This window comes from Clavelina lepadiformis, chromosome 5, assembly GCF_947623445.1.
Source record: "Clavelina lepadiformis chromosome 5, kaClaLepa1.1, whole genome shotgun sequence".
In the NCBI taxonomy this organism is placed as follows: Eukaryota; Metazoa; Chordata; class Ascidiacea; order Aplousobranchia; family Clavelinidae; genus Clavelina; species Clavelina lepadiformis.
Genome location: NC_135244.1, coordinates 5,196,641 through 5,224,639, shown reverse-complemented (window position 1 = coordinate 5,224,639; position 27,999 = coordinate 5,196,641). Strand labels below are relative to the sequence as shown.

General features: G+C 35.6%; 1 protein-coding gene and 1 long non-coding RNA gene across 9 annotated transcripts; one reads left to right on the top strand and one right to left on the bottom strand.

The window, feature by feature from the left end:
* Positions 1-8: 8 nt before the first annotated feature.
* On the bottom strand, positions 9-27,999 carry LOC143460241 (FYVE, RhoGEF and PH domain-containing protein 4-like). Of its 8 annotated transcripts, none has more exons than XM_076957680.1 (14): positions 22,604-22,745; positions 18,137-18,220; positions 17,956-18,019; positions 17,623-17,841; positions 16,193-16,363; positions 15,341-15,489; positions 15,076-15,265; positions 13,831-13,995; positions 13,523-13,672; positions 13,149-13,324; positions 2,303-2,567; positions 2,091-2,201; positions 1,619-1,753; positions 9-1,405 (listed from the first exon to the last, which is right to left on the bottom strand). In XM_076957680.1, exons 2-14 carry the CDS (start codon positions 18,214-18,216, stop codon positions 1,151-1,153), a joined length of 2,130 nt encoding a protein of 709 aa, XP_076813795.1. In that variant the 5' UTR covers positions 18,217-18,220; positions 22,604-22,745; the 3' UTR covers positions 9-1,150. The 8 variants fall into 8 exon arrangements, 5 of the variants coding, with proteins under 5 accessions (XP_076813795.1, XP_076813797.1, XP_076813793.1 ...); XM_076957678.1 differs by lacking the exons at positions 9-1,405; positions 1,619-1,753; positions 2,091-2,201; positions 2,303-2,567 and adding exons at positions 11,728-11,991; positions 12,152-12,289; positions 12,413-12,523; positions 12,641-12,905; XR_013117844.1 differs by lacking the exons at positions 9-1,405; positions 1,619-1,753; positions 2,091-2,201; ... (6 more) ...; positions 16,193-16,363; positions 17,623-17,841 and adding exons at positions 22,928-23,035; positions 23,100-23,379; positions 23,455-23,630; ... (6 more) ...; positions 27,324-27,385; positions 27,564-27,997 and having other exon boundaries at positions 17,963-18,019; positions 22,604-22,747.
* On the top strand, positions 10,636-13,982 carry LOC143460252 (uncharacterized). Its single transcript, XR_013117849.1, has 3 exons — positions 10,636-11,262; positions 13,560-13,689; positions 13,844-13,982. It is a non-coding gene; the product is annotated as an uncharacterized LOC143460252 (long non-coding RNA).

Below are 27,999 nucleotides of genomic sequence, written 5' to 3'. Positions count from 1 at the left end.
TCAATTAATCATCATTAGCATGCGAGGATGGAAACTGCGGGCAGCGTAACATACCTCGGGGGGAGTTGTGGGGCGTAAAACGTATGCGTGTGTAGAAAACTTACAAACAATAAAAGGAATCACAAGTGAAATATCGATGAGTTACTAATACTAAATAAAAACGCAGTCACACATTATGGCCACAACAATACGGGTGAAATACATCTTAATATAAATCTAAAAACACATCGTGGAATATACAACTAAAACGTATCAATGTGCGGTGCTACATAATAAAACAAGTGCGTAAAGATATTCTCGTGACACTTATATACGCTGTCTTTAGCTGCCTCTAGCACGTGCTTTTTTACTTTATTTTCTATGTCACATCCAAACAAGTTCGGTAAAAAGTACGGAGCACTTAAAACATAGTAACTTAGTGGAGTTTTCGTTTTTAAAACCAAAAATTTTGTATATTTTGTTTATCAGAAATTCGTCTGGAATTTATTTAAGTTTTCTTAAGTCATCCAATTTTCAAATTTCAAGAGCGTGTTGTCGGGAATTGCAGGTTAGCAATGAAAGAAATGCAAGAAAGTTGTTTGATTGTAGCAACCTTTATAAACATGGCTTGTGGAAAGACACAGTTGTTTTGGCGATAGATTCTTTTTTTAAATCGAAAAAAGAAATGTGCAATTGACTACTGAAGTTCGAGGATCATCAATATTCCCAAGAAAATATCCACAATGTTTGGCTTAAAGATTAACTAGAAGAAAAGGGCCTTGGATAACATTTAAAATATACGCTCAGCTGCTCGACAACATGTTTGGTGACAGAAACGTCACCCTAAGATATTTTTCTATTTTAAGATATTTAACATTGAACATTTTCTATTTCTTGTGGTGGTTTAATGCGGGGTCTTGGTTATTTAAACAATTACCAAACATGGCCATTGTGTACCATACAGTAAAATTACATTTTGTGACTTATCTGTCAAGCTTCCTTAAAATGTACTTATTGCATTAGGATATATTTAATTAATTGTTTTGTACATTTTCTGCAAGACTTTATTTGACATATTTCAAATGTTTTGCTTCACTTAATAACAAAATAAAAGCTAATCGTCTACAAAAAAGACGACGTCATAATGCCTGAAGTGTCATTTTTTCTGAGTTTACGAAAATCGAGTCAACCAGGGCAAAGAATATTGTTGCTTTGCGGCGACTTCGATATCTTCTTTGATCAGGGGAGTACCCTTTGCTAGTTCAGTTAAAACCCAGTTCCATTTCACAAAAACCTCCTTATCTTTAGTGGACAGGTAGTATGTATTTTCTTTTTGTTCCAGTTTAAACCCAAATAGGCCATCTTGGCATCTGGTGCAGGCAACCTGGAACTTGTTGAGGTGTATCACCCTTTCTGCTTCGGTGTCCTTAAAAAACAAATCAAAGGTTTGCAAAAACTGATGACATTTAAACACAATGCAAATTTGGGGAAATTCTTTCATAAAGTTTGCATGCACTAGGCCTACTCAACACAATGCATATTTTGATCAGTAAACATGAAGTTGCATGCATTAATTAACACATAACATATTTTGATAAACTTAGTAAACATGATTATAACAAGTTTTATTTCATCTTACTCGGGGTGCCTTGAGAAAGAAAAGCCTCGGTTGCTCGGACGAAATTAGACACCAATATTTTGTTTCTTTCTTCGATCGAGGTTTGTCGCTCACACCCAGATAGTCGGCCAAGAGGGTATGCTGAGTTGGATCGACCTAAAATAAAAAGTTGTACTTATTGTTGCAATATTTTCTGCTCTTTAAACTGAGCAAGCGAGTCCAACAACGAGTTATTTTTGAATCGAAGAAAAGTTAAGCATTAAGCAATAATTGCCAACTGTCTGTTACCAAAAACACAAGTTTGGCGCTAAGTATGAAATACGTCGCAGCCAATACTAGATAATTCTCCGGTATACTCAAAACTCTGATTTACTTTAAGGTCGACTTGCTTTTGCATTTGTCCTTAACTTTAATTCAATGGCTAAACAGATTCCAGAGAAAAGAAATATCCAATTGAGCGTGATAAGCAGCTTTTATGTAAACGCCAAGTTACCATAATCCTTTTGCGCAAAATCTTGTGGCACAAGTCACAAACTTTTTGAAGTTCATTGCTGGTCGAATATTCGAGACGAAATTGATGTTCACTGCATTCTGCGCAGACGATCTGTTATGGTCGAAAAATAATGAATGTAAGATAAAAAAAATTGCAGTGTTAATGAAGTGCATAAAGAAGAGATTTAGAAAAGGAAATTTAGCTGGCTTCACCTTCGCACAAGCTCTGCAATGATGTTTAGGACGACGCAATGCCGAAAATTCGTTTTCGCAAATCATGCACTTTGACGCTTCCCGATATTTCATCCAACGTGGACATTGTTCTCCAAGCTGTGCATCGCTGATTGGCCGGGGTTCACTGCTTCGTCTCCATGCATTCGCCCTCTGCAATCTCCCTTTAAATGATTTCTTCTTTCTCTCACATACCTTAATGGCTTTACGAATTGCATCTATCCATTCTTGCCTTTCTTCCATGGATCTGTATATGTATACAATTATCACAACTTGTTAATAATTCAATTACCAAAATTGTGTTAATGGACATTTTAACAACGCGTAATTTATAGAAAGGTAATATAAAATATTTTAGCTTAAATTAATACAGTGGATGCCATTGAACGCGGTTTAGGGTTTACATCATTTCCCAGAAACATTGATTATTACAAACAAATGACCATTGTTTAACTAACGTTGTCGCAAATTCCATAGAAGATTTTATTCCATGTACACAAAATCCATACGAGGAGTCATAAGTGGTGACTTCGCAAACTTCAGCTTCAGCAAGGTCAACTTTATTACGAACTTTGTGTGATTTTTTCCGGCCAACTTTAAACTTGGGAGCGCAATCCAATAATATGTCGCTGAGCTTCAACAACACAGAATAAACGGATTAAAGAACTCTTCACGTACGTATATTGTGTGATATATGCACGTATATGATTATACGATTATATACACGTATTGTATGATACGGTACATGTATTACGTAACACTATCACAGTATCTCTATAGTTGACTATATAATGTTTAAAAAGAAAGATTACTGTTCAATTTTGTCGTTAAAAACAACAGTATATTTACAGTATTATACATGAACTTGTCGTCAAAAATGAAAATATGACTTTAACCGCAAATAGTTAATGTAAAATGTTACATGCATCTTTCATGCATACCAAGTACAATTGACTGTCATATTGTTTGTCTTCCCAGTTGTCCAGTCTTTTTATGGGTCCTTCTTTTATCAACTCCCTGGAAGCCTCAGTGATGTCAAAGTTGACGTCAGATAGATTTTGTAATTTCTCATTAAGTTTCCGACGACCTTCCTATAAATCGCAATAAAATGGTAAAAAGTCTGTTGTACTCTGTACGTTGTTTAAGTCGAAATTTTGTCATTATATGATACCATTATCTATAGTTTATATTGCAACGCATTGAAACTTATTGAAAGGCTTTATATTTTGAACATAGTTTAAATTACTGTGAATGCCAAGATTTCGTTCGAGTGTGCGGCAGCATCAGCTATGAGAGCCAGAGCGGATTCGGCTTCCTGTCTGTCCATCGCATCATCCGGTAACCGTTTAAGATAATCCTTAAGGAGCAATTCATAGCGAGGTATCCGTTGTATGGGGGCTATCATGTAAGACTGGATAAAAAGAAGGTGATATAACCCAAACAATCTCCAGCAATAACTTTAATAAATAGCTTATAGTGATTTTCACCAAATCATCACACTACTAATATTCGTATAAGGGTTGGCATTATGGTTGGAAACCAAGGCGTCTTCTTTGACGCTTTCTTTGTTGATACCTTTGAATCCCTATACTTCAGCTTTCACTTAGTGAACACTTAGTGAACACTTAGTGAACACTTAGTGAAATTCGTGCCGAATATAACTTTTATTGGCTGTTTTACTTTGTCTTAAGTTTTACTACGCTTTTATATTTTAATTTTTCTGGCGGTGGAGCCCAATTAATTGCCATATGTGTTTTATATTTTTTACACATCTCCATTACGGTAATTTCCTGGTTAAATACGCAAGTTGAATCAGAGCAACTTGTTTGGATTGGTCTGGTGTGTTCTTAGGTCTATGCATAACAATTGTAAAAAGAAGTACAGTACTTGTTCATTTAGATTCTTAACAACAACAATAACAATATTTTAAAATAGGAAATGTTTTAGTTATAATTACAATTACCGTATGTCGTCTCATCTTGTAAGTAACTGTATACCGTATTAGGCAACAGCGAAAACATTTTCAGCTGCATTATTGCGTGATTTTATTTTTTAGTTTGCATGACGTCAATCAAAGGTAAAGAGGACTTTTCATTTTTTTTTATTATCGATTAATTTTATTTGATGCTTGTAACTAACACACTGCTTTTTACCTTGAACCTAAAATTTGAGACAAAAATGTTTGTCTATAAGTTATTTGGGATGCAAATTTGAAAGGGTACGCATTTTGAAATGCTGGGTATAGCACTTGAAAACACACGAGCATTTTTTGCGAGATGTATTGACAGGAAATTTTGCTTGTGCTATTGTTCAATGCCAATGTGGCATAACAAATACCTTGCGTGTACTTTAGGAAAAGTTTCCTCTTAAACTGCAGCGTTATTTTACCAATATGTTGTATGACATATAATTATTTGTACAAAATACAATGCGTTTCTAGCGTTTTTATGACATTTAATGTGAAAAAAATTTAAAAGTTTGAATACGTCCCTCGGGCATGTTTGGAATGGTGTTTGAAATAGTATATACTGCATAGAAATATATATATGTACATATTAACACTTTCCTGTAGTCGTAAGTTTGGATTTTCTTGAGCAAGTTGTATCAATTCAATTAACGTTGCAAAATCTTCTGATTTTATGAGCCAGTCCTCCAAAATTTTTGAAGATTCATCAAAATTTTGAGCATACAGACCATACATCTTCAAAAAGGGAGCTGCTTGCATCATCACGTCGCCTATGCGTGGGTTTGTTTCCCTGATTGTTTGAAACGGAACGATGCAAATTGTACAGAATAAAATAATGCAATTAGTTTATCTATTTTTTGTTTACCAGCTTTTCAGACGTTCTTGCAGCTGAGGAAGTAGAAAGTTGGAATGAAATTGATAAATGGCAGTCACGTGACTAAATATCCTGATAACATCCACCTCAGGAATGATTTCTTTGCTTGTTGATGCTTCTTGAACTTTTTTGTAATATACCTGACACGGACATTATAACGTTAAACTTTAAGAAAAATGAACATTTTTCAAAAAAAGGAAAAGCTTTGAATCCAGCCTGACCAGCTGCTGTTATATGATTTCGATGGGGGAAGTATACTTTTTGGTCGGCTCACTGTTAACTATAGCTTACATTAAATAGTTGAAGTTTTCAACTGAGGTATGGTTGGTGTACATTGCACGCGGCGCAACAAGCCATATCAAAGCCAGCCTGAAAAGATTTACTTGCAACCATTCTTTTCTTTTTAATTATGAACAACACGAAGCTATCGAGATAGAGATTTATATGCTGACTCATGATCATATGCCATGACGTATTTTATTCGGAGTCGATAATTTGTTCACAAGTTTCCTTAATGTTTCAAAACACTTTCAGGTTGTCACCTGGTCTATTTGGCGTAGCTTGTCGACGTAAACTCTTTCAGTTGAGAGCAATTCATCTGCAGTTTTTCTCAATTTTTGACCATTCTCTGGTGATCTAGCAACCACGTTGCTACCATTTGTTTTAACAGGTTCACCAACTCTTGTTTCGAATGCTTTCGTGTATACGGACGTTTCCTTAAAACAGAAGTTTGGCAAAGTGTAGGTGAAAATAATTGAACAAAATGGAGATGGTATATAACCTAAACTCAAACAGTATATAAATGCTCAAAAGTCGAAATAGGAATTTTTTTCTTCATAATTTGGCTCCATAAAATCAGCATGATGATGTGCGATATGGTTTTGTTTTTAATTCAGGCTACACAAAATACCAGGCCTCTACGGGTCTTCTCAGGATTGTTCTGTGTTTGCGTCGCTCTGTGTTTTGTGTTGTTCTGTCCATCTACAAAATATTGTGCACATGAAAGGTTGGCGTTTAATCTTGCTCATATATCTGACAGCGTACGCCATACTCGCGCTAGGAGACCAACCGAAATCTTCAAAATGATCCTTAACCTCAGCGAAGCTTATTTTGTGGGCTGCAGAAAATTCTTCATTTGTCGAATCGGGATTATTTTGATTAATCTGAAACAAGAAATTGTAAACAAAACAAAAGCATAAAATTGAAACATCGGTGGTTGATTGATTGTATTATTATTTGAATTGGCATCACTTACCCTCGCCATATCCGCATAAATTCTTAAAGATTTGCACAAGTGTACTATTTCTTCTTCGACTGGTTGAGAGAAAAAGAAAATTGCAAGTACTCGTATACAAATATAACGAAATATTGTTATTTTTCTGATTGTAGAAAGTAATCCTAAAAGTAAACAAAATGCTCTTTATCTGTCTTCGACCGTGCACTGCTCTAAAGTCTTGCTTCGTGCCACATTTTTCGATTAGGTGGCTCCCATGCTTGACAACAACTCTATTAAAAACTGTTTTTTCTAGAAACTTTAATCGTACATATCTAAACCAGCCTCTATAGGTTAATATCATAACCAACTCACACAGAAGGTAAACTGACAATATGGTTAGCTGTGCTTACGGCTAAGTGTTCTCGTACTAACGAGAACACGTAAGCACTGGTATTTTTTGTTTCTTTACATGCTCTTTGTGATGGCGCATATCGGTAGGCCTGACCAGTTAACGTTATACGAACTATCATGTTGATTAATCATATTGTAACAATAATTCATTTAGTCGTAGATTATAAGTCATATGTCATCAAGCGCCATACATTGTGTGCAAGGATTGGGGCCTTAATATGGCAAAGAAATCCAACATATGGACGTATAACATACGTGTTTGTAATACGTTCATTTATTACTTTTTTTAGCATTAAGTTGTATTATAAAATTTACGTCATGAGATATAGGATGAGTCAAATTTGAATTTAAGTAACTTTACTTTTACTTTTGAGGTTTTGTATCCAAAGTTGCACTTGCAGTAGCTTACGCATAGGATGGCGGATCTACCATCAAACTAACGAAGCTTTAAACTTTAGTGCCCTTGACCGCAAAGTGAGCCTCTCTGAAATATACTTTTCGTTTTTTCTATAATTTCTCGGGGATCACGTGAATTGACCGTGAACAAATTCACCGGCGACAACTGGTAGTGGTCAACTGACCGGCAACAAATTGGCCGGCGATCAAATTAACCGTGACGTAAATTGGCCGGCGATGAAATTAACCGTCGATAAATTGGCCGGCGATCAAATTAACCGGCGACAAATTGGCCGTCAAAAGGTCAAAATTCTAATTCACTATCTAGTCGCGCATCAGCTTTAATCCCAGCCAATTTAGTATGTGTATTGCAGTCAAGGTTGCCACTCGAAGGGTTTGTTGGCCCCTTGTAGGGTGTAGGGTGACCCTACGGGTTTTTCACCTTTATTCATAGATTTCCTATTGTTACATGCATTTTCCCGGTCTAGACGAGTTGTTTGATGAGATTATGAAACAATGCGTTGTAGCCTATCTCATGTAGTAACAATGGACTCATTGTAATAGCAATGGACACTTTAGTTAAGTAAATTGTCAGATTGAAGCTGTACGTCAGGACTCCCCTAGTTTTAAGTCTTGGTTATGGTTATACTAATAATTGTAAATTGCAAAAAGAGTTGGAGAAGCCCAGCAGGTGGAGACTGGAGAGTGAGACAGCAGTATGACTCAGGAGCTGAAGAAAATAGGATATTAATTTTTGGCACCGAAGAGAGCAAAAGAGTACTAGAATTATCAGAAAACTGGCAAGCTGATGGGACGTTCAAGGTTACCCCGCCAATATTTTCACAGGTTTACTCTATCCATGCTTCACGACATGGCGACCTTGTCCCAGCGTTGTACTGTTTACTACCGAACAAAGCACAAGAAACATATGAGCGGTTATTTCGCAGCAAAAACAAGATTGAGGCGCTCTGTGCCCAAGGGCCTCCTGCCAAAAGGAGAAAATACAAGGATCTGGATGCGCGACTTCAAACCATCGTTGAAGATTTTGCAAACCGTGACATATTAGATTTTCTCAGAGGCATCGCCCACAACCTACAATTTGCGCAATAAACTTCCTTATTTGTCAAATAACAGTTTGTGTAAATTTTAGTGCCCTTATTATGTAGTGTCATATGTGTTTTGCAGTGAACTTCTTTTAATGTTGTTACTCGTATTTCTCGTATTTCCGGAAATATTTCTGTTTATTTCAATAAATGTTTCAATGTGTATTGAAATAAAAAAAAAATTTTGTTAAAAACAAAGGAAATAGTTACAAACAAATATTTACTTTACATATCATATACTACCATCAACTTAAACACAATAATTCAGCACTTGCACGGTCAATTTACCTCCCGGTCAATTTTCATTCCGGTCAGTCTGTTCCCGGTTAGTTTGTTCGCGGTCAATTTACATCACGGTCAGTTTGTTCGCGGTCAATTTACGTCACGTTCAGTTGTCCCCGGTGAGTTTGTTCGCGGTCAATTTCCCGCGGTCAAATGTCATGGAACCAATTTCTCGACGAAAACGCGTCTAATGCAGAGCTACTTCACAGAGCAAAGGACGCCGTCAGCGTCATCAGCATATAACGGGGATTTAAAAAATAACTATCACCAAGTTGAACATAAATCTTTCTTTAGCGAGCTTTAAAAACAAAGCAAGGCCAATATTTTTCTTTAAAGTTGGGACGTAATTTTCTACTTTTTGATTACAAATGAACTGAGCATAAACAAATGAACTGAGCATATACAAAATAACTTTTTTCGATCACACAAATGTAAAATTTTGAAATAAAGTGGCCATCACCAAACCCTGCTCTCCATCGCGTTTGACCAAAGGTCAAGATTTGGTTCAATTTTCCTGAGTTTGGGTATAAAGTTTAAAATTCAACTTTTTGGCCTCGGAAATGTAGGGCAAGTCCAAAAACAAGCTGGCTTAAAATCAAAGAGTAGTTACCAGTAGATATACTGGTGGATGAGGTTTTAATAATATGTAGTAATGAAGCAGTTATATTGCCAAAATTGAATCCTAAATTTGGCTTCCTGTTATGACGGAGAGAGCCATCATTATGACGTCAAATGTAAAAAAGGAGATGTGAATGCGTTTGTATCAGGTATGATAGCATAGAATACTAATAACAATTGTTATTGGTATTCTATGATGATAGTAGCCTGTAGTGGTAGTGGTAGGATGGCTAAAGCGTTTTGGATAGAATACATGTCGTTGGACCGTATATAGGTAGGTATAAGTCACTACTGACTAGTAGCAGGTAACGGTTACTTTCAGCACAGGAATGTCACAAATGACAGCACATGAACTGGTAAAACATCCTTGTTTATACTGCAGTTACCAGTACCCCAGTAAGGAATGGAAGTTTTCGGGGTTTAGTATACAAGTGCACAACCACAGGATGTCTTTGTATGCTAAACCCCAGCTACTGATGCATCTTGTTGTGCATTTGTGTACTACAGCGTAATTTTCAAAGTCTGGTGTGCACCAGTAAGAAGGTGGTAATATAGTGATATGAAGATGTGCGCGAGTGTGCACCAGATGTCGATGTTTCGGAATTACATAGCTAACCAAGTAGATTTTTGACCAATTTTGTGTACCAGATAGAACCTGTACGTTGTGCCCCAGTTAGCTACGCTTTCTAATAATAAAAGATAATAAATTCTCATAAAAGTCACCTAATATATGTCAGGTAAAAATAAAGTAGTATATTCGTGCCTATAGCCTATATATGTAGTAACTTAATACAGTGGTCAGCAACCACCGGGCCGCGGCCCGGTACCGATCCGTGAGGAGATCGTTGCCGGGCCGCATTACTTTTCCATGTCTGTAGTGCAATAAGGTTGTCATATTTTGTCACCAAAAAGGTAGGCCTATTGGAAATCCGCGTTGTAGTTGTTTTATCCCAACTGTAGGACATCATAATAAACGTATTTGTTACATCATAATGTGTAATAACTACCACAATAGTTTGAGGTTCGAAGAGGTTGTGTGTGTTCAGAGTTGTGAAGGAAAGACCATTTTTGTAACGAAATAGTAACTTTTAGTCCAGTCAGGTTTTCTATTGTTTTATTTTGTAGAAACTACAGTGAAAGGTCGCATAATCTAATGGTTAGTGTATTAGTGTGGACACTAGGCAACTTGACGCACATTGTCTTCGTTTTGTGAACATTTGTGTTTTTATGAAGGTCGATCTGCGAAAAAATTTCAGTTTTAAACCGGTCCGCAGTGCACAAACGGTTGCCGACCCCTGACTTAATAACCATTTTGCAGTGTGTTGATAAACACGTCCAAACGTTTGAATATTATTGACATTAGTGCATTTTCAAAGTTTGCCGGAGAAGTAAACCTTCTTTGTGCAAAAGTGTTAGATCGCCAAAAATTTCTTGGTCCAACCCTCTATAGTGATGAGTAACTCACGTATTAATTGTGGCTGATTTGGTGCGCCAGTTATCATCTAACAATAATTCATGTCATGTAGCAGTGGACAAGAATTGTCATCAAGTTATGACGCGTTAATAGCCTTCGAAAGACCCAAAGTCACTATACCGAAATATCTCCTCTTTAGCCTGGCTCTTGCGTCAGCATTTTATGTTCGTTATAGCGTATAACCTCAAAGACTCAAAGTTGACGAAGGATAACAAGCTTTGATAATAACATATTTTCGACTTTCCCGTCATGGATTAATATTTCTTTATATGTTTCTACTTGGATGGTTTTATTTCAACGGATTTTCTTGGAATCTTTAGACATCATACGTTGTAGTTGCTAGGGCGTGGCTTTGGTTCATGTACGTGGGAGTAAGCTTTATCAGGTGATGCAAGTGTTTAATTTCACATTGCTCCAGACGTGATGACGTCACAACTCAAGGACTCTTACATAATTATACAGTAATATTCAATTGTTTTATAGCAGCACTGCTGGGTTTCTTTTAGAAAATTTCTGGATACATCTGCTACAACAAATTCCACGTTCTCTGGGTCATTTTCAGCTTGTTGATAAAATCTGGCTGCTTTCTTTCGTTTTGAAAAGTTGAGTATTTCTTTTGAGGTATAAATTATTAAACTATTCCAGCCATTATATTTAAAACATAGTGAAAATACAGCGTTACCTCATTAAGTTTTCATGCGGTTATTATACAATTCACTCGAATAATATAATTAATGAAAACTGGACATTTAAAAAAATAAATAAGTAGCAAAAATCTGAATAAGAATTAAGTATAGAAAAACAAACAACTCAAAGATGATATATACAATAACATTCAATACTTCAGTCGAGTGCATGCAAAACTGCACCAGCAATAAGATGCAAAATATTTTCGATTTTTTTATTATTTTCATGGCATTATCAGGTAATCGTTTAACACAATCTTCCGTAGGTGTATACATTCAGTCATTGTTTTTTTGCAATTGTGTGACTGGTTTCATTTCCATTGTGTAAAAACTTCCCTTACGTTGTGTCACAACCAAAAAGAGCGGAATTTTTAATGCTTGTCACACTTGTTTGTGAAACCGAGCGGACCAGGGCGAAGAATATTGTTGCTTTGCGGCGGCTTCGATATCGTCTTTGATCAGGGGAGTACCGTTTGCTAGTTCAGTTAAAACCCAGTTCCATTTCATAAAAACCTCCTTATCTTTAGTGGACAGGTAGTAGATGTTGTCTTTTCGTTCCAGTTTAAACCCAAATACGCCACCTTGGCATCTAGTGCAGGCAACCTGGAACTTGTTGAGGTGTATCATTTTTTCTGCTTTAGTGTCCTTAAAATACAATTCAACAGTTTGTAAAAGTTGATAGCATTTAAAAACAATCTAAAATTGGATAAAGGGTTTCATTAACTTTGCATGCATTAGACCTACTCAATACATGACATGTTCTGATTGTGTCAACATGATAATAGCTAGTTTTATTTAATTTTACCCGAGGTGCCCTGAGAAAATAGAGAATCGGCTGCTCGGACGAGATTAGACACCAATATTTTGTTTCTTTTTTTGCGCGAGGTTTATCGCTGACATAAAGATAGTCGGCCAAAAGGTTATGCTTATGAGTTGGATCCACCTGAAATTAAGAATTGATATCCTTAGTTTCTCTTTCCTTAAATTCAATGGCTAACTCATCTACGACTGGTAGAATGTGCATTTTAAGGGAGAGAAGCTGCGTTTGATATAATAGCTGAGGTACCGCAAAGTTGTCGTTCAAGATCTTGTGACATAAGTCACAAACTTTTTCAAGTTCATTGCTGGTCGAATATTCGAGACTAGATTGGTGTTCACTGCATTCTGCACAGACGATCTGTTATGGTCGAAAAAAATGAAAAGTTTAGTATAAATTGGGGTGCTTATTGTAAATATATTTCATAGTTCGTATAATTTGCTATATTACATGGAAACAGAAAAAAGTTAACTTTACCTTTGCACAAGCTCCACAGTAATACTTTGCACGGCGAAACGTCGAAAACTCTCTTCTGCAAATCATGCATTTTGACACTTCTCGATATTTTATCCATCGCGGACATTGCTTTCCAAGCATCTCATCACTGACTGCATGAGGTTCACTACAACGTCTCACTGTGTTCTGTCTGTGCAGTTTGCCTTTGAAGGATCTCTTTTTTCTGTCACATTCTTTAATCGCTTTACGAATTGCATCTATCCATTCTTGCCTTTCTTCCGGGGATCTGTATATGTATACAATTATCACAAGTTGTTGATGTTTCAATTACCAAAATTGTGTTAAGTTAATTGATATTTTAACAACACTATACTTGTTTATAAAAAAGGATATAAAATATTGTAACTTAAAATAATGCAGTGGATGTTACTGTAGTATAATAATATAAAAAGGGTTTTGTAATTTCTTTTTTCGAAAAACATTGATTAAATTATTATTATAACAAACAAATGACCATTGTTTAACTAACGTTGTCGCAAATTCCATTGAAGATTTTATTCCATGTACACAAAAGCCATACGAGGAGTCACAAGTGGTGATTTCGCAAACTTCAGCTCCAGCAAGGTCAACTTTATTACGAACCTTGTATGACCTCTTTCGGCGTACTTTGAACTTGGGAGCGCAATCCAATAATATGTCGCTGAACTTCATAAAGTGATAACATTAGCTGTTTTAACTGATGTGATAACATTTGAAAAGTTCGATGTAATTAAAAATATCTTTAGTCCAATTTTGTCGTTAGAAAAGAATAACCTATTTGTACGTTCACTATAGAACAAAACAAAATATTTATAGCTTTTACTATATAGAAAGTTGTTATAAAATTATCTTCTGTTTGCATACCAAGTACAATTGACTATCATATTGCTTATCTTCCCAGTTGTCCAGTCTTTTTATGGATCCTTCTTTTATCAACTCCCTGGAAGCCTCAGTGATGTCAAAGTTGACGTCAGATAGATTTTCCAATGTATTGTTGAGTTTTTGGCGACCTTCCTAAAATCGAAAAAAATGTAAAGGGTTTGCTAACTCTGACCGAAATCCTGATATTCTTTGTAAGATAAATTTTCGTTTCCGATTTTTTATTTTAATATGTTGAAATTATACAACTTATGCATAAGTATAGTTTGGACGTAGTACAATATATAAATTACTGTGAATGCCAAGATTTCGTTCGAGTGTGCGGCAGCATCAGCTATGAGAGCCAGGGCGGATTCGGCTTCCTGTCTGTCCATCGCATCATCCGGTAACCGTTTAAGATAATCCTTGAGGAGCAATTCATAGCGAGGTATCCGTTGTATGGGGGTTATCATGTAAGACTGGATAAAAAGAAGGTAATATTATTTAAACAATCTCCAGCAATAACTTTAATAAATAGCTTATAGGGGTTTTCACCAAATCATCACACTACAAATATTCGTATAATCCGCATCATCTAAAATCTCTGATACAGCAGACTTGTTCATGTCAAAGTTCGTTGTTTCAAATATCCAGGTAAGAGTGGCATAGCATTATATTATGCTTGCAAAGCTAAACGTCTTTTGTGACGTTTCCAGACTGATGACTTCGAAATTATGTTTTAGTTGTCACAAAATGTATCCTCATGTTGTTGCTGCTACATACCTACTCCTGTTAACGCGTTTTGATGTTCTACCCATGTATCGTTTATTTGCTGTGTTGTTGTCTTTCTGAGTTTTGAATTTTACAATTCATGTTTTAAACAATAAGTCGCTGGAGCCTTATCAATTATCATATTCATAACTTTTCTTCTGTTCTTTTTTACATGTCTCCAGTACCGTAATCTGCCGGTTTAATCCATACCATTTGACTTTAAACGACTTGTGCAAAGTATTCTAGCCGGTGAACATATGCATAGAATTTTTAACACCATAAAGCCCACTACTTTTATTAATTATACTTAAAAATAACTACATGAAAATATTAGAAACACAGTAGTAGAAATAATAGTCTATATAATTACTGGAGTTTAAAAAATAGCCACTAACTGTGTGGTTATAACAGTCTTAGTTGCTTTGGTAAGTAGGCGGAATAAGCTTTATACACCTCTTTGGGTCTATACCAGGGATGTCCAACCTGCGGCCCGCGGGCCACACTGCGGCCCGCCTGAGATTTTTGTGCGGCCCGTTAGTCATTTTCACTCCAAAAGTATGTACTTTATGTACCCATTTTTCTTGAAATTTAATAGGTTTTGCGGCCCATTGAATTATTTCAAGTGACAATGCGGCCCACTTTAATAAAAGGTTGGACATCCCTGGTCTATACAGACCAACCGAATGTTATAAAGAAAACGAAGTAAATTTGTGATCAGCAATTTGGTTTATTTCCTAACAAAGCAAAAATGAATATATGCCTAGGTAGGCTACATGTATATCTGTTACCTGCAGTGGTAAGTTTGGATTTTCTTGTGTAAGTTGTATCAATGAGATAAACAATGCAAAATCTTCTGATTTTGTGAGCCAATCCTTCAACAGATTCGAAGATTCATCAAAGTTTTGTGTGTACAGCGCATACATTTTCATGAAGGGAGCTGCTTGCATCATCACGTCGCCTACACGTGGGTTTGTTTCCCTGATTGTTTGAAACGGAACAATACAAATTGCACGGTACAACATAATGCAATTAGTTTATCCATTTTTTGTTTACCATTTTTTCAGACGTTCTTGCAGCTGAGGAAGTAGAAAGTTGGAATGAAATTGATATATGGCAGTCACGTGACCAAAAATCTTGATAACATCCGCCTCAGGAATGATTTTTTTGGTCAACGATGCTTCCTGAATTTTTTTGTAATATACCTAGGAAAAGCATAAACTTCTGTTAAATAAAAGCAAAAAATAATACCTTATACATAAAAGGAGAAGAAAGGACAGTTTAGGTAAATGCTGACAAACTGCTGCTAAAAATATTCTTTCGACAGAAAAAATATACAATAGGAGTGTAGGCTCCATTTGGGAAAAGGTATAAATGGTGTAAACGTGTATTCCACACAATCCTACAATTTCCTTTCAAAGAAATAAACTTGATAAAATTTGCTCGCAACGTCATATAAAAGAAAGTAGACAGTACGAACGAAGCTAACTAGGCTATAAGTAAATGTCTATGGTGACTCAGCACACTGGGAAATCATACAGTGACTCACCAAGTCACTTATCATTTTGAAAATGCACTGTTTAACGGGGAAAATGGTCTTTTAAAGCTGCCTGTGCAGCTTTTTATTAAGCTAATTTAAGCAAAGATACATATATAGTGGGCTAACTTAAATTTTTCCTCTAATCAAAATCTAACTTCAATTAAGAACCAAATAATTAAAATCAACTTTATGAATGCCCATTCTCTTATCCTAGCCGCCTACCTTCTTCAAAGAGCTGCGTGGCCGATTTTCAGTGAAATAGTATCTTTCTAATTTCTTGCATGTATAGTATAGGCTATATTGATCAGTGGATAACACTTTCTTCAATAATTAATTGGCCTTTAACAAAATCAAATCCAAGTCGTCACCTGGTCTATTTGGCGTAGTTGTTTGACGTAAACTATTTCGCTTGAGAGCAGTTCTTCTGCGATATTTTTCAATTTTTGATCATTTAACTTGGATGGTTTGTAAACCATGTTGCTACCAGTTGTTCGATTAGCTTGATGAACTTCTTTTTTGACAGTATTCACAGACGTATCCTTCAAATGTAAACTGGATTAGCCTATTGCCAAACAGGACATAAAAAAGTTAATGAGGGAGACAAGTCAGCCTTATACCAAAGAATAGTTGTCTATAAACAAACCAGAAAAGAAATTTTTTTAATAACACAGAATTTTGTGGCTAACCATTCTACGCCGAAAATATACAGTATAGCAAATTTGTCGCGAAACTAACGAAGAAAGCTTCAATTTCGACGTCACAATAAAAAAGTAAAAATACACAAACTGTAAGTAAAGTAAGATTTAACTAACGTAAGGTATTTTTATTATGTAGACTTACTAATCTAACGAAAGTACACATTGAATTGTGCAAGCAATGCCATGGCCTACCTTCTGTTCATACATCATAACATAATGCATTTGATCCAATTAGCAATGTCAGGTAAACGGACTTTAGCTTGTGATTTTATATTTTGTGGCGAATATGCGCGTTTTCCGACACATGTATGGTAATAATAGAACCATTTCTTCCGGTATACGCTACTAAGAACTAATACCGACTGTTCGCCTTAGGTAGGCAGGAGTGTCAAACATACAGCCCGTGAGACAGTTTAATCTGGCCTTGGCTTGTAGAAAACAAATTTTGGGAAAAAGCAAGCGTACGCATGCGGTAGCACCACTAGTAGCCCTATATTGGCTCAACTCCGGAAATGTTTGATCAGTTACGTCACCATGATTAAAACATTGCTAACACGGCAAAACAATGCTCTTTCAAACTGTGTAATCCTTTATTGTCTTAACTAAAGCGCTAAGGGAAGGAATTGAAGATTTATAAACCTAACCAAAAGTAGCTAATAAAAATTGTTCGTTTGTTACGCCAAGTCGGCATTCAAATGGCACAGTTTAATGGCGACGTCATTATGCCCATTGTGAATTAATACTAATGCATTCACAAACAGCAATTGCATTTGACGGAAATCTACAGTTAATTGATCTTGGCCTACACATAGCACACGCAGTAATATCATGAACGCTTTGAGATAATGCTGTATGCTAATTACTACATGATTTTGAAAACAGTAAGGTAGAAAAAGCCACTAATACATCATAGCTGACGTCGTTATTGTGACCCACATCTTATCTGAAATACCTAACCGCGACTTGGTAAGAATGGGTGGCTAACTGGATAAAATTGTAAAAAAATTAAATCGGAGTTTGTTTAAAACATTTTATGAAATCAGCATCACAAGCTGCTGCATCAGGCTTTAAATTTATTTTCAACATGCCGCAATACATACCAGTCTTTTTTTGAAGTTTTCGGTGTTGTTCTGTGTCTGTTCCAAGGAGTTGTCCAATTTAAATCGTTGACGCTTAACCTTGATCATATCTGACAACATGCCGATTACGCTGGGTGAAAAGCAGCACGAATCTTTCAAATGACCCATGGCCTGAGCGGAGCTGTTTTTGTGCGCTGCTGAAAATCCTTCATCTGTCAAATGGGGATTTTTTTGATAAATCTGAAAGAAAAAAACGCAATCAAAAATTCTTATTATATTAGGAAAAAAACTTTTTAACTTTCTGATAAGTTTAAACGTCGGCGAGTTGATCATAGTTTAATTAACATCACTTACGCTGGCCATATTGTTTTCGTAAATGCGTAAGGCGTTCCACAAATGTACTGCTTCTTCTTCGTCTGATGGTTGAGGGTAACAAAAAGGTACATGCAGAAGAAGGTAAACAAGTATTTTGGATTTAGAATTAGAAAAGGGAACAAAAATGAAAAAGTCATCGTATAAGTTATATAGCCTATCTCTTCGACCTTCGTGTCCTGTTCTAAGGATTTTGCTTCGTGCTGCGTTTTCCGCGGTGGTGGTCTTCACACTTGGTAACATTTCACTGGAAAAATTGTTTCTACTTTAATCATACAGATTTAAAATAGCCTCTTCGTTCAAATCACAACCGAATCAAACAGAAGATAAACTGACTGAGTGGTTATAGCTGTATTTACGACTTGGTGGTTTTACTTCCTCATTTAATCCCAACACATAAGCACCGACTTGTTTCCTTGAATGCTTGATTTGATGACGTATAAAGGTAATCATATTAACTAAATCATACTAACTAAACGTGTCATAACAATGATTTATTCAGTTGAAGATAATATACGTCATGTATGTTGAAATAAGGTACGTGCGTTACACGCGGTGTCAACATGGCAACAAAATCCAGCAGATGGACGAATATTACAAATGTGTTTGGACAAAATAAATATGCATATGCATGAATTATTTTACTTCATATTTACTTCCTGGCTTTGGAAACCCAAGTTACAATCCACACATTTTGCCATGACGGAAATAAAAAGCAAACTGTTAAGATAAGGTCTAAGATTTGGCAAACATTTACTTTTTTGCCAAAGTAGTAACGTTTGAAGGGAGAGCGGTTTTATGCTTGCTATATTACCGTCTATAATAACAAACTTTTTTGATAAACACAAAGTAAAGTTAGAAAAATTATTGACTTTAGCACATTTTCGCAGTTTACTTGTAAAGTAAAATAATCTTTAAAATTCATTAGTTGTGCGAGTTTTCCATGTCAAATATAAAAAACTTAACATTTCAGGTCCAACTCAATTTGTAAGTACAAAGCGTCCTCCGTGTTTGGTTCCAAATAAAAAGTTACAGCTTAATTGTTGTACTGTACTACATTATCGTTTATAGATGATTCAAGATGTATATCAAGCAAGGATTGTCGTCCAGAAATGACGCGTTGATAACCTCCCAAAAGTGCCAGACCATTCTTCTGGTGAACTTTTTGCTCACCCTGATTGGCTCCTTGCGTCAGCATTTTGTGTTGATGAGCAATTAAGCATACCGGCGTGTAGATTCAAAAAAGGACAACACCTAACTTATTTCATTGATAACAACGTATAACCTTTTTCGACTTTCCTGTCACGAATTAATTATTATATTGGTTTCTTTATCGTTTTTTTTTCTTGAAATCGCTTTCGTTTAACACTTTTTCTTTGGATTGTTCACAGTCAAGTTTTTGACGTCAATTTCCAGGACTTTCTTTGTTGTTTTAAATTTAAAGAGTTTTTTGAATGGAACAACATGCATTTTTCTTTTATAGGTTATTGCTATGTGCCAAACGGTTTTAGGCATCACACGAATTAGTTTTTCGCTTCACCATTTCTTTACTTCCTTTAATGTTGTAGAAAATTCACCTGTTATGCCAGTTTGTTTTACTTTTAGTCATGTGCTGGTCTTCGTAGACTTTCAAAGCATGAGTCATTATCATCATTTTCTGTTTGTTATACTAATAAGTTAAACATTACAATGGAACAGAATTAATGTAACTTATTATATCCGGACAGCGTTTGAGTGGTCGTGATAATGTCGGTGACGGTTAACCGGGGTTCTAGATTTATTAAATAGGTGAACGATTGAAAACTGGGTAAAAGTTCAGTGAAAAGCGAGTATCCAAGAAAGACTCTTTTTGCCTATATGTATTAGTAGGCCCATAGTAAATAATAATTAATTGCGTATCGCATTTATCAGATGTGTTGAGTAATAACGTGCATTACGCATTGATTGCGTAGTCCACATTTCATATAAACAACACGATCTCGAGAACACGTGCTATATTTAAATAAATAAGCAATAGCATTAGCAATAGCAATTATATTAGCAAATGAAATTAGCACAATGTGACGTTATGCTTCAGTGTACTTACGCGACCAAACTACTAACACGGCTATTTGACTCCTGTCTAGGGATGTACAATATAGAATAATTGACTATTCTAAAATACTCTACAATAGTTTATTCCGGATCTAAAATTTTGAATCCTATTCTAGAATAGCATAAAAGTTAAAAATTTAAGCACCCGCAATATTTTTGTTTTGTCTTTGCAATACACTCACAAAATTATTATGGTTCAAGCAAGTTGACAATTGTCAAATTAACATGACGCAAGGTTTCATGACGAAAACACACGCAGCGCATAGAATTAGAATGTCAAATAACAACCGACAACAACATTTCCTGCACGTGCCAATGAAAACTTTTTATCATAAAATAAAACTGGTTCCTAAGACTCGGCGAAAATATAAAAATTAAATTCGAATCTTTTGAGATTCGGTTCTTCAAGATTCGCTATTCTAGAATGTCATCCCTACTCCTGTCCCATGAATAGTCGACTTACAGGGATTCTATTGTACTGTACATTGTTCCCATTAGTTATGGTCATGATATTTTAAAGTGAGTGCACTTCATTCAAATTGCATGCCGGTAAAGAATGAAAGAAATATAATTAAACCGTTGCAGAGTTTTGTAAGCTATAGGTACAGATTAATGCACCTTATTCCTGATACAGTATAAACCCACTTAAAGATGTTCATAAATTACCATATACTATAGCGTTCAGATCAGGCAGCTACTGGTACTACTAAAGATACTGACTTCCACGCTTTTTACAAGAACTGTTATGGAGCAGATCTAAATTGAATGTTATACTTAAATTTGTTACTACTTTGTTACAACTTATAATATATTTAAAGTCAAACAAAAAGCTGTGTTAAATAATTTTAATTCTGTGTTGAATACTTTAAACTATTCACTTTTTTTTCGACATCATTTCAGGAGGCGAAAAATAAAAACATCTTACTGTATGTTGTACAGCAGAACACCGGTAACACGACCAACTAAACGCGACCTAGACTATATTCTATTGCAATGTATAGCGTTATGCTTCGCTAGCGCGACCACCTCAACCAGACAATCAAATCAAATGGAGACTTTTATGGCATTTTTTTGTTATTGGTCGGCTCCTTTCTAAAAAACTGTGTAAATGATTTGATTGAGTCAGTTATTATTGATTAGGTTTTAGCATTCAAGCAAAAATTTTTTCTTTTGTTTAAACAGATTAGAGTGTAATTTAAATTAAAACGAAGTTTTTTTTGTTCACGTAGGGCAGCAAAACGAATTTATAAAACTTCTAAACGTCTCTAGTTTACGAAAATGATTAGTGTATTTGCTTTTTGTATATGGTCTACTTTCAGATATCACTTGATTTGTCCTAAATCGAATCTTATTTGCTGAATAATTCAACCTGAATCAAGCCACATTTTTCAAGTAATTTAAGCCGAGTCATTTCTTCCAAAAGATTCCACTTGACTTGCGAATAGAGTTATAACGACAAGTTAGTGACTTAATTGGTCATTAGTCTGGCAAATGCACTAACAATAATGAACCAAGGTTCTTGTGGTTGTTGTAAAAGTAGGCCAATGTCAGCTAGAACTTAATGAGGGTATAGGTGGTGGTGGTGGTGGTAGCAATTAACAACCCATTTTCCAGCATCCTTGTCTATTTTCTTCTTCTCAATGTAGCAACGCGCTCTAAGAAACTCAGCCGTCTTGTTGTTGTTGTCGGCAAGGAAGGACCTTTGCTTTCAGCATCTTTGATATCTTCTTCAGTCAATTTTCTTCCTTCAGCACCTTCACTTAATAAATACAACCATTTCTGGGCAAGCTTCTTATCCTTAGTTGCCAGGAAGCAAATGCTTTGCTCTTTCTCCAGCTTGAAGCAATATGTTTGTTCTTGGCATTCATTGCAGCAGGAAATCTTGCAATCTTTTAGATCAATTATTCTTTCTTCTTTGAGATCCTGTATAAAGCAAGAACTTTGCTATAACCAGCAATCTGGCTCAAAGTTTTTAAAGGTGTAAAAGCTGCTTTCTTTCATCACATGTGTTTTCAGAAACGGGTTAATGAAGCTAATACTCATGAAAAATTCGTACATAGGCGTATTTCACTAAAATATGCCTGCATGCGCTGCATGTTCACGTGCGCGTGTGTTGCAATAACAAAGCTCGAAAGTTAGCCAAAGCATTAATCATGTCACAAGTTAAAAGCTTTGGGATTCGTAAAAAAATCAGTAGGCCATAGACGTGCTTGCACGATGAAGGCTGAAATTTGAATTGCCTTATACAGGCAAGTACGCGTTGGATGATATGACTTTGGGTTTGGCACTGGGACTTAAAAACCTGCGGTTTTGATGGTTTCTTAGATTTTGGTATCCTATATACTCATATCGTGTCAAAAATTTTATAGAATATAGATCTATGCTTGATATTGGTTTAGGAATATAGCATTTTGTCAGTGTTTTGATTCCGTTCATGCAAGTTGTTCAAAAAAACATTACACATAGGCTTACACAAAAAATTTTCCTATGTACTTCTTATTACAATTACTCTACTCAGCATTGCACGTATACAAACCCTGGGTTCTTTAAAAATGTACACTTTCAGTTCGTTTGTGGGCACAAAACACCAATATTCTGTCATCTTTCGTATATTTGAAGTTTCACGGAAATAGAGGAAGTCAGCCAACAAACTGTTCTGGGCAAATTCAGAAGCATCAACCTAAAAACACCAATCTATACTCTAGCATCTTCTAAACCTGTAGATCATTGATGAAACACAATAAGTTCTGAGCGTAGGTGCTTTATAGTTTCAAAACAAGTCTGGTGCTGTCAACAGCACTTATATTTAATTATAAGCTATATGTATATACCTATACTTATACTTATACCTTATATATACCTTGCGCCTGGAATTCAACATTTTGTGGCAGTCAATGCAAACCTTTTGTGTTTCACCAGGTATGTAGTCAAGCTTGTGTTGTTGGTCGCTGCAGTCAAGACACACCACCTGCAACAAGCAGTCAAGTTAAGTCTAAAACAAAACTTTACTGTAACTTCACTAAAACTATTACTTTTCCGCAAGCCCTGCAATGTTGCTTATGTCTGAACGACCCGAAAGATTTGGAGCATATCATACACATTGAAGCTTCGCGATCTTTAATCCAGCGGGGACATCTTTTCCCGATTTTTTCATCCTTGATCTCGAAAGAATTGCTTGAAGAGGTAGATGGAAATTCAGGTTTATTTTCAAAAGTCTGGGATGGGGATATTCTGAAAGAGTTTTTTCTACATTCGTATTCTTCAATTGCATCTTTAATAGCTTGCATCCAATTCCGACTTTCTTCACTTGTTCTAATACATAAATAAAGAGTGGAATCTTTTTACTATTAACATTTAAGAATTACAAAAAAAGTGTTGGCAATTTACTCAGTTGCAAATTCCACCGATTCTTTTATTCCGTGCACGCAGAATCCATGAGAGCCATCAAAGGCTCTGACCTCAAAAACCTGTGCACCCGCAAGATCGATTCTAGCTCGAACTTTGTACGATTTGTTGAGTGGAATTTTATGAATGGAAGAGCAGTCAAGTAGCATGTCACTAAGCTGAACGTAATTTGCACATACCATTTACTTACTGTGATTAACTTATATCTTGAATAGCAGATGATAAAATAATTCAAATCTGAGTATACCAAATACAAATAACTTTCGGATTTTTTGTCCTCCCAATTGTCCAGTCGCTTTACCGAGCCTTCTTTCAGTAAATTTCTAAATACTTCTGTTATATCAAAATCCACATTCTTCAAGTCTTGCAGTTTTTTTACAAGTTCTTTTCGTCTTTCCTTACATGTAAAAATAGAACTAATTGTGGAAATTCAGATCAACACCATCTTGCTAAACATGGAGCTGTTTGTATCCAATTTGTAAAAAAAGTGATTATAAAGTAATTGTACAATTGCATTTACATTCAAACAAGAACGGCATGAAACTGGTGATCGATTCCCTTATTTGTTTACTTAATCAATATTGATAAATATCTGTATTTAAGAATAATTAAATGAACAAGTAACTATGTAACATGTAACCAACTTTATCTGCAAACAAGTAACTGAATAAAAAATCACGTATCAGGCAACCAAATTCATGTTTTCAATAAGTTAACTGGTAACCAGCTTCACGGTGGTTCAAACAAGCAGAAACCGAAACTTAGATAAATAGAACAATTTTACCACAAGCTTTAAAGTTTCGTTCAAATGCAAAGCAACATCTGAGATAAGTTCCAACGCTTTTTCTGCTTCTTTTTTATCTAAAGCATCCTCTGATAATCGCGTAAGATAATCCACAAGAAGCAACCTGTATCGTGGTATCCGCTGAATGGGAGTCACCATGTGTGCCTGAAAACGGAAAACAAGAAAAATTGATTGGTTAATATTTGATTCATCAATTACTAACGCTTTCTAAAGCTTTATGAAAATCTTAACACGCAAAATATGGGGTTGAAACCTTGTGAGCACAATAGCATGTGCATTCAAATTATAGAAGCCAAGATTGCTATGTCAGCTATGCAAATATTTTGAATCCAACAAAAGCAAAATATAGCTCCATACTTTTTAGGTTTCACTATTTCAACGGAAAAAATCGTGCGTTCGAAGCTATTTTTACAGTTTCTTGTTGACGTAACTTAAATGTTATAAAATAGTAGCCTAAGGCTAAATAAACTCCAATAAATTCTTAAATAGCTAAAATCAACTTTTTGCATACGTATTATTAATTTATTATCTTAATCCAACCGCCTATTTTTAACAACGGGCTGCATGACCTACTTACGGTGAAATAGTCACTCTCTGCTTTTTAACGTTATTACAATGTAAAAACACTGGTACGTAACATACCTGAAGAGGTAGAGACGGATAAATAGTTTTGGTTGTAATCGAATGCACCAAGTAAGAAAAATGCTTAGATTTTTTCAACCAATGGTCCAAAGTTTTCAACGATTCTTTGTAATTCTGAGTGTACGTGGCATAGATCTTTAAGAATGGACCTGCTTGCATCATTACGTCACCGATTTGTGGATTGTTATCCCTAAGTTATAACGCAAAGAAGATAATTTCCATTATAGATTAAATTTAAAACAGTTTTAATTTTTTTGGGTACCTAATTAAACTTTAGGAACTAACTAAAAGAGTTATTTCTTTAATTAGGTCATTTTGTTCCTTGTTACCAGTTATCAAGTCTTTCTTTGATTTGTGGAAGAAGAAATTTCAAATGGAATTGATAGATTGCAGACACATGACCAAATATCTTGTTTACTTCAGCTTCTGGGATGATGTCTCTTATAAGTGCTTCTGCTTGCAACTTTTTGTGGAAAACCTGTTCCGGAAAGAACCAGGTTTAGTTTTTATGCCGTTCTACATCGGTTTTGTGCAATAAGATCTTAACAGGTTTGTTCTCTGCGCTGTTGCTTATTTCTTCTCTAACCTGGTATAGATTAGCCGCAGAAATTCTATGCAGGGTACCTCATTTTAAAGAGGTGTTCCCATTTCTGCACTGCGGCATATCGCTTCCTTCGTGTAAATATGGCAAATTGTACAGCCTAGTATGTTAGCTATATTCAAAGTTTTTGTTACTTACATTCGGGCGATGATGAACTTACGCCAAAGGACACGCTCACACTTTACGGTAGTGTGTCGAGCGTAGGCCCTAGCTTTACCCTAATTCCCCAGCATATTTACGGAAGCATCGGGTCATGGACTCCTTCACCAATCCAACTTTTTAGGCCATAGGCTTTTGCTCTTTTATGTATTTATTTTTTTCGTTTATTGCATTTCTTCATTTGCGATTACTTATCGGGTGTTGTCTACACGAAAACATATAATAAGCGAGCATACGGCCTTACGAAATCGTTTTACACGGCATCTAATTCGTAAACGGCCTAAATAAAAAATCAGTAAATACGCGTCGTTTTAATACCCATTCATTTATCATAAACAACAACTCGGATCGCGGAAAACAAATGTTGCTGTTCATGTTGCTAATGTCACATCGACCAAAATGTGACCACACAGTTATTTTATATACCTTATGCTCACTGTGATTTGGACTCATTACCTTCAAGTAATATATGTATAGACTAGAGCAAGTTGTTATGGCTTTTATAATGACCATGAAAGTAGCAAAGCCAAACAGTTGCGTTACATTGTGTTGAACGAACAAAATTCTGTTTTTAGTTTCGTTCATTCCGTTTGTTGTTACGAGAAGAATCTAGAGCTAGGCTTACAAAGGGCGTGTTGCAGATGATGAGTCTCATACTTTTATACGTGAATGCATGGTGTTAGGCTTTTTATCTGCAGACGAAGTTAGGGAAATCTTTAAACGCCATAATTGCGCTAAAATTGTTGGTGGTTATATACGGTAAGTGTTTATAAAAAGTAATATGTCATTATATTTGCTTCTTATTTCTTAATCTTATTTTTGTAGTACTTGTGCTATTTTGAGTTCAATCCGCGACATTTACATAAAGAAAGCGATTTGCCACAAATCGTAAATGAATTATAGCGTAAATAGGTAAACGGGGTACTGACGCGCAGAATTTTTGTGCAAAACCTGCACTTGGACGGGAATGAGACGAACTCACTCATGCGCAACCAATCAGTGACACAAAATTACTATCATAGGATTGTTCTACAATGCACAGAGAAATAACGGCGTAAACATTGCGAAACCAGACAAGACAATGGTAATTATAACTGGTCGATCGTTAATACCTGATCTATTAGATGTAGCGTGTCCACGTACACTTCCTCAGTTGAAAGCAATTCTTTTGCTATGAAGTGTAACTTTGTATGGGCTTCACCATTTGACGAGATAGAGTGGTTAGACCTTGTTTTCAGATTTGAATTTGAGTCATCACAAATTTCCTGAAAACTAACTTGTCTATAGTCAAATGTTAGTATTTTAACAAAAACTATTCTACGGTTACAACTTTACAAGTTTACATACCATTGCAGCATCTACGCATGTTAAGTTTTTCATTGCCAGTTTTTTGTTGTTTTCCACTTGTCCCCTCAGCCTCTGCAGCTTTAACTCAATTAGTTCAGTGAGCATTTGGTGAAGAGCGGCAGGTACGTCACCTAAATGCTGCAATGCCATTACTGTGCTTTCTTTGTGTTCTGACTCGAACTGGTCATCTGTCAAACCAGGCGTATTTCTGCAAACCTGCAATGATATCAAAGTCAAATAACTTTAATCCAAGACACAGTAATGCTCCAAGCAAAGAGAATATGATATGTTATTTACGTCTGACATATTGTCTTCGTATATTTGCAAGGCTTCGCATACTTTCGTCACTTCATTTGCATCTGAAAGAGTAACAAAATATCCAATGTAAGGAACTTAATAAAACTACTTTTATAGTCGTTATATATTCTTCCTAAGTAATCCTTTTAGGTTCTGACAACAAGGCAGTATTTGTGAAATGGTGGCAGCCTTAATATCACTGTATTTAGAGTGTACTTAATCATTGTTCGTATGCTTTACCATCAAATGTAAACGGGTAACCATCTGCCTTGTCCATTGCTATATTATTCCAAGCAGCCACTGCTTATTTCCTGAATCCTGAACGCTTTAGGCTACTAAATTTACAAGGTGGTGGCTCTTATGAAATGGTACGTTTACGAAATGACTTAAAAGCTCAGAAAGTTTATTATGGTTTATCTTGTTAGCAGTGCACCTCGCTATTTAAACTACTATGTTTGCATAAGGCACCTGAAATCTTTACGGTATCCTGTAGACTACGCAGATTATATAGATTTAAAGCGTGCTGGTTTGTGTTGCATGAAGATATAACTGAGACAACAAAACGCCCAAGGCTTTTCTCAACAAGGGTTTGTGAAGCGTAACTGGTGTAAACTTGTTATTCTGTCATGCTTGGTTAACAGCGAGAAACGTTTTAAATCTGGAGGTAATTTGCTGA

Bases quoted from the DNA above. Each gene is read 5' to 3' on its own strand.
- LOC143460241 (XM_076957678.1), bottom strand. From the start codon at position 18,216: ATGTTACCAAGTGTGAAGACCACCACCGCGGAAAACGCAGCACGAAGC. The intron at 18,020-18,136 runs AGATAGGCTATA...CCCTCAACCATC, and splicing joins ACAGGACACGAAGGTCGAAG to AGACGAAGAAGAAGCAGTAC. The intron at 15,266-15,340 runs GTAAACAAAAAA...TCAAACAATCAG, and splicing joins CAAGAACGTCTGAAAAAATG to GGAAACAAACCCACGTGTAG.